The 6,405-nt window shown below is 50.5% G+C and overlaps 1 protein-coding gene across 2 annotated transcripts in view; it reads left to right on the top strand.

Moving 5' to 3' along the window:
- Window positions 1–1,958: 1,958 nt before the first annotated feature.
- LOC102383415 (rano class II histocompatibility antigen, A beta chain-like) overlaps window positions 1,959–6,405 on the top strand; it is a 27,763-nt gene continuing 23,316 nt past the window's right edge. Inside the window, exons 1-5 of one of the 2 annotated variants that reach the window (XM_025194385.1) lie at window positions 1,959–2,065; window positions 4,281–4,354; window positions 4,451–4,726; window positions 5,128–5,397; window positions 6,261–6,358. In XM_025194385.1, coding sequence (XP_025050170.1) covers window positions 4,285–4,354; window positions 4,451–4,726; window positions 5,128–5,397; window positions 6,261–6,358 — 714 coding nt within the window. In that variant the 5' untranslated portion in view covers window positions 1,959–2,065; window positions 4,281–4,284. The remainder of the gene's footprint in view (window positions 2,066–4,280; window positions 4,355–4,450; window positions 4,727–5,127; window positions 5,398–6,260; window positions 6,359–6,405) is intronic. The other variant, XM_006037894.3, reaches the window with a different exon arrangement.

Genomic DNA, 6,405 nt, shown 5'->3' with positions numbered 1-6,405 from the left:
AAGAACAAGGATGGCAGTGTCCAAAAGCTGCATCCCACCTACCTCAATGCAGACTATTACCTCTAGTGCAACCACACCTTTGTGATCATCTTCCTGGGAGACGGGAAGTTTTTTGAGACAAATGACATGAGCGAGCCACCACAAAACGGTGGCAAGCTAGATGATAAGTTCTGTGAAGGGAGCTTTTTGTTTGGAGACAAGAAGCTTGTTGCAGTGGTGAAGCAGAGCAAGAAGTGGGGAGTCCAAAAGTACCTCTATTCTGACTTGACATCCTCTGATTCTTTTGTGGATGGAGGTGTCTCAAAATTTGAACTGTTCATGATTCTTAGTAATAAGAAAAGTTTTAGGATCCAGATGCAATATAACTAACTAGTTTCAAATGAACATCCATAAGTATTTGTGTTGTCCCCTCCAACTTGGAAAGGATCTCCAAGATCAAAAGGATTATATGCCAGAGGTTTTACTTTGATAGCAAGGTTAATACATTCATTGTGCTAGGGACAGCCTAAATCAACAGTGAAAATTTGGAGAGGGTACAGAAAGTTTACCAGATAATATTATTTACCAGATAATTATTATTTAATATTATTATTATTATTATTATTATTATATTGAACTTCTGTGTCTACAGAGCTCAGCAGGAGAGAGTCCACTGCCTCACAGATGATTCACTGCAGTACTTGAAAATAAGTGAAGCCTGTGCAATAGGAGGAGCAGCTGGGATGGAAAGTTAATGGAAGTGAGCATACAAAATACTGGAGGCAGACATAGTGAGTGGAGGAACTTGACTGGGACTCAGGGCACCTAGGTTCTCTTCCCCTGTATGCCACTGGCTGTCTGCATGACATTTGCCATGCCATGCTTCAGTTTCTCTCCCTGCCCTATGTCTGTTTTACACTCTTGCTTGGTGGAGGGGCGGGGGTGGAGAAACCACACTTACAGTTAGTATGTGAAGGATCGGGTGCAACAGGAGCCCTATTTAGGTCTGGGCAGCTCCCTGCACAACAGGGGCCCTCAAATAGGTAGATGTCTCCTCAGTGGATTTTGTATTTTAACTGGTTAAAAACATGGGACAGGAAGAGCCCAGCAGGATCAAAGCAGAACCCCAGGGCACAGAGTCACCCTTGTGTCCCAACAAGCCACTCCCAGCCACTCCATCCTAGGGAGCCAGCAAACGCCAGGTGATGCAACGCATTTATAGTGCATCATTGGCAGCTGAGTAATTCTTGACTGACCACCTGCAAGACAGGATTAGGGAGCAGCAGGGGGCTCTGGCCATGCCCCTGCTGCGTGAGCGGCCAGCGGGGCAGAAAGCCAGGTAGACCCTGCCTGGAGTCCTGTGTGGGTGGGAGAGAGGGAAGGCAGGGAAGTTTAATCCCCCTCCCTGCTCCCCTTTGCCTAAGGCACTGCTTGGGCCAGGACCTGGCTGCCCACCGCCAGCTTCCCTCCAGCCTTGCGGCTGCAACAGAAGAGAAAGGAGGGCTCACTCTAGTGCCCCCCACAAGCCTCCAGCCTGAGCCACTGCAGTTACATGGCTGCATTTCTAGAATAAAAAGTGAATCTCTGTTAGACTAGCCTGCAAAGATTGAATCAATTCAGGCTTGGACTTGCTGAATGTCTGTCCTTATTAGCCTTACTGTGAAGCTGCATAGCACCTGGCATACCAATTACTCCCCACCCTCCTCAGTCAGGGTTTGCACAGAACCTGGCACACTCTGAGCCCTGAGTCCTCTGTGTGTGCGTCTGTACTACCCGTTACAGCGAGCGCCCTAATGGCCGTGCCAGTGCAAGCCTCTGTAGTGAACAGGCTAGGATTTGGGGAGGGGAGGGGATGTATGGCAGGGAATGAGCCTTTCTTCACTGCCTCTGCCAATCCTATGAAGTGATCCCTGCCCAATGGTAGGTGAGTTAGAGTATTGCAACCATGAGTGCAATGCATGGGGCACCAGGTTGAAACGAGAGGCACGTGACATCCAGGAAGCTGTCTCAGTGAAGTGAAAGTAGTTTGAAGAGGAAGCGTGGTCATTCCCCCTTTTGTGCAGCAGAAAAATACAGCTCAAAAGAGGTGAGATGCATGGGGTTTTGGGGGCTTTTTGGAGTAATAGAGGCAGGCTGGGAGTATGAAGGTTGGCAAGGAGAGCTGGGTTAGGGAATGGTTATAGAGGCAGAGAAAAAGGGATGACTGATGATGCCTGGGGAGTAGGAGGTATGGGAAGGGAGGAGGCGGCTCCCTGCCCCCCAGTACATTGGTAGCAGGGGAGTTGGGGCAAATCTAGAGACTCAGAGCGGTGGAAGCACAAGGGATATCCAGGCTGTAGAAATAAGGAATTCACTCATCCACTGAATTCACTCATTAAGGACAGAAATCCACCTGTCCATACTCCCTCATCTTTTTTTTTAATCTGTATTTTCTGCCCTGGCCCCTCGATTAAGCTGTCCTCAGCTCCTTCATTCATGGTTCGAGGCTCAGCAGCAGTCTCCCAGGTCTGGCAGCTTCCCCCATGTTGGAGTTACATTGCACAACTGCCCCCAGCCCTGACAGCAGGGGAGAGGTTTTCCAGCCTGCAGACAAAATGAACTCCACTGGCGAGAAGCAAAAGCTAGAATGACACAAATTCCTAACTAGACCCAGATTTCCAGCTATAAAGGCCATTAAACCATGAAGTGGCTTCCCAGGGAGGCTGGGAGATTCCCTGCTGTTTGGGCTTTTAAAATGGAGATGAGATTTGAACTGTGCTTCCAAGATTTGGGGAGCACTATTGCAGTCTGTGGGCATGGTAGGCCAGCTAGGGGGCCTATCACAATATCTTATGCAGTGAGAGGCTGCACCCACAAATCTAGTTGAATAGCAAAGTTAATCAAGACCCCATCCACTGGTCCATCCCCTGGAAATCTCTCCTCTCATTGCTGTAGCTAAAAACTTGGAGCTCACTTCCCACTAACACTGAGCCTATGTGTGGTTCTGTCTCACCCTGCTTGAGTCCCTGAAAAGTGTCTCCCCTTTGGTAATACATCATCATGTAAGCCACAAGCCTAAAAGTCACATGAAACAGTGAGGCGGAGTGAGGACCCCACACATTCACCTTTTGCCTTAGCAGTGTTTTCAGGAGCGGCGCTGAGGCTTTTCAATCTGCTCTGGCACCAAACAGTTAGTAAAGGATCTAGTCCCCACCCTCCCTGCTGACTTAAATTACTGCTCAGGTTGTCTGGGGAGCTCAAGTGTTTTCCACTGCATTAGCATCAGATACAGGCATGTCTGCACCTTCCAACTGGCTTGTTGCTGCAGCAAGCATGAGTTATTCCTGTGGTAACAGGAGACTGCCTTCCTATGTTCCAGCTAGGACACACTTGAGGTGTGCTCCTCCAGTCCCAGAAGTGTGCCTGTGAGTTTCTGAGTGCCCTGCATGCTGAAAAGCAGCGGCAGGAGGCTGCCTAGAGCAAGCTGGCTGGTGTATGTCTAGGTCTGGAGAGAGCAACCAGGTGTGGATGGGTGGCATGGACCCAGAATGTCTCAGCCAGGATGTGACAATGCCGTACAAGAGATAAGATATTAAGTGCAAAAGTCCAAGAAAGCAGTTCACAAAAGCCTGAGTAACATGCTTCGGTCTTTGGGATCCCCAAGGCACCTGCTTGTGACAGAAAAGCTGTTTAAGGTGCCTTCAAGTTCAGCTACTACTTGGGGATGGAAGTGCTGCCATTTTGACTGCACCGAGTGGGTAGCAGCCTACCATTCACCTAAGGGCTCTTGGGATTAACCAGCTATGCTCCCTTGGGGCTACATCCCTGGTAGGCATCCTATAACCACACATAAGATACACAGAGAGCAATGAGGGTGGTGGGCATTTGTACACACCCCTTTTTTTGGCATTTTTGTACACTGCAACGGCATGACTGTTTACACAAGCGGGATTTCCGGATGCTTTAAAAGTCTTTCTGGAGCATTAAAAATTAAAACTCCTCGGATGTTGTTTAGTTTGGCTTGCTGGGAATTAAAGCATCGTGTCCATGGATTAGTTATGTGCAATGGCTCCTAGGTCTCAGGAAAGGCTAGGGCTGAAACTAGATTTGACTTTCTTTCTTTGTACTTTGCATCTGCTCACCACCACAGAGGGTGCTGAGGACTCTGGGGGTGCTTATCTAGCCTTCAGACCCCCGTAGGACACTGCACATGTCTCTGGGGCTGTCAGGCCTGGATATCTCCTCACCCCTGAACAAGGACACTTCAGTGATCCCTGTTAAGCATGCATGACAAGCATACCCTGCTTCTCTCCTCCCTGCAGGACAATGGCTCCTCAGACCAACCCCATCCTGCTGGTCTCCTGGCTCCAGGCGCTCTGCTCTGTCATCTTGGCTGGTAAGTGGCTGGATCCTCCTCCCTATTCTGCCAACCCAGATGCCTGGGTTCCATTCCCTGCCCTGCTCTCTCACTCACACGAATTCCTTCCCAAAGGGGTTCATCATTACTCCCGCTCCCAGCTCATCCTGTCCCAGGAGGTGCCAGGCTTGCCAAAGACCCAGGACATGCTGAAGGTGAACTATTTGATGTTCACATACTATGACAGCACCACCAAAAGGCTGACAACCCGGAATGGCTACAACCCTGAGACTCAAGAGACCCAGGAGTGGTGGAGGGGAGGGAACACGCGCTGCCAGGTGTGGAACCCCTGGATCGAGACCGAGTTTAAGGTCCTGGTGCAGGCAGTGAATGCCAGCTCCCCAGGGACAGGTGAGTGTCCTCTTCTGTGTTCAGGTCACCTTTGGAAAGAGATGGACACCGCCTGTATGGGTTATGAGGCAAGAGTGATGTGGGCATGAAAGAGGAGTCATTGCCCTAATAACAAACGGGTTAGAGCAGGAGAGGCAGCTGAGGGTCAGGACTACTGGGGGGTTTCTCCACTGGACTGAGAGGGGAACGGAGACTTCTGGTTAGGTAGGGATGGGGGAGCCCAAACTCCTTCCTTCTCTCCCAGCTCTAGTGGAGTTTAGTGGGTTACAAATAGGAGGTCTTGGAGCCAGGAATCCTGGATACAATGCACAGGAGATGACTATCCCATTTTCCTCCCATTTTGCCTTCAGTGGGCTATGTTCACCAACAGTAGCCTTTAACCATATGGATTTTCTCTCCAGAGCTCTACTACATGCAGGTTTTGCACACCTGGGATTTGGATGAAGCCACAGGGGCCATCACAATTGTCACCAGGCTTGCCCTTAATGGCGAAGATATTCTACATTACCGGGGAGACCAGAAGCAATGGTACCACACACACCCAGCTGCCCAGAGACTGGCTGAGAAGTGGAACCAAGAGAGGCAGAAGCTGGAGGGCATGAACACACCAAGCCCTCAGCGGTGCAGATTCCTCATCCAGATGACTGCACCATTTTCTGCACAGAAGACAGGTAAGATGCCACTGGCTCTGCCTATGCCCCTTCATCCCAACCTGCAAGCGTAGGCTGTCATAGGCCTCTCTTTCAGTACAACTCTGCAGGTGCTATTCCAGTCTTCCTTTTCCAGGCCCTGCCATTGCTCCTGATTCATAGCCCCCTTTGCTCTCATCTCTAGGCTCCTCAAACAGTTCTGCAAGTGGCATTCACTCCAGACCTGGAGCCTACTGCTACCCCTGCCCTCAACTTAGTCCCATCCAAGACCTCCCACCCAATGGCTGCATTCTTGAGACTCTAAGGACAGTAGAAGAACCCATGCCTCCCACCTCCCAAAAATATTGAATCTTTGGACAAAATGTATTCTCTGGGGCCCCTGCCCCCAGCCTCCTGGCTTTTCATCTCTCTGAAAGTCTATGAGAAGCAGGGTGGGTGGTGAAGGTGGCTGGAGGGGGAAGACAGCCTGCTTCTGCGGGAAGTTCTGCAAGTATTGACCCCCTCCTGCAATATCTCTTACCTTTGGTGAATAAACTGTTTCTGAAGAAAACCTATTCTCCTCAGAGATTTCCTGCCAGCCTGACTATTCGGGGGTTTAGGCAAAGGAGGTTGGATCAGGGCTTCAAGCTAGCAGAGAGCAGATTTAGACTGGACATTAGGAAGAACTTCTTCACAGTTCGAGTGGCCAAGGGCTGGAACGGGCTCCCAAGGGAGGTGGTGCTCTCCTCTACCCTGGGGGTCTTCAAGAGGAGGTTGGATATGCATCTAGCTGGGGTCATCTAGACCCAGCACTCTTTCTTGCCTATGCAGGGGGTTGGACTCAATGATCTATTGAGGTCCCTTCTGACCCTAACATCCGCTCTCTCTCCCTTACTCTCTCCTAGCCAAACCAAATGTGCATTTGAGCCTTATCCCAGCATCACAGGGGCAGCCGCAGTCCCTTGCCTGCCATGTGACAGGGTTCTTCCCCCCCGATATTGACGTGACCTGGGAGCGGCAGGGGCGGACGGGCGGGGGGGGGGCGGAGAA

The sequence above is a fragment of the Alligator sinensis genome, unplaced genomic scaffold, assembly GCF_000455745.1.
Source record: "Alligator sinensis unplaced genomic scaffold, ASM45574v1 scaffold25_1, whole genome shotgun sequence".
NCBI classification, from domain to species: Eukaryota; Metazoa; Chordata; order Crocodylia; family Alligatoridae; genus Alligator; species Alligator sinensis.
The sequence above is the reverse complement of the archived record's forward strand: the minus strand, read 5'-3'. Positions and strand labels throughout refer to the sequence as shown.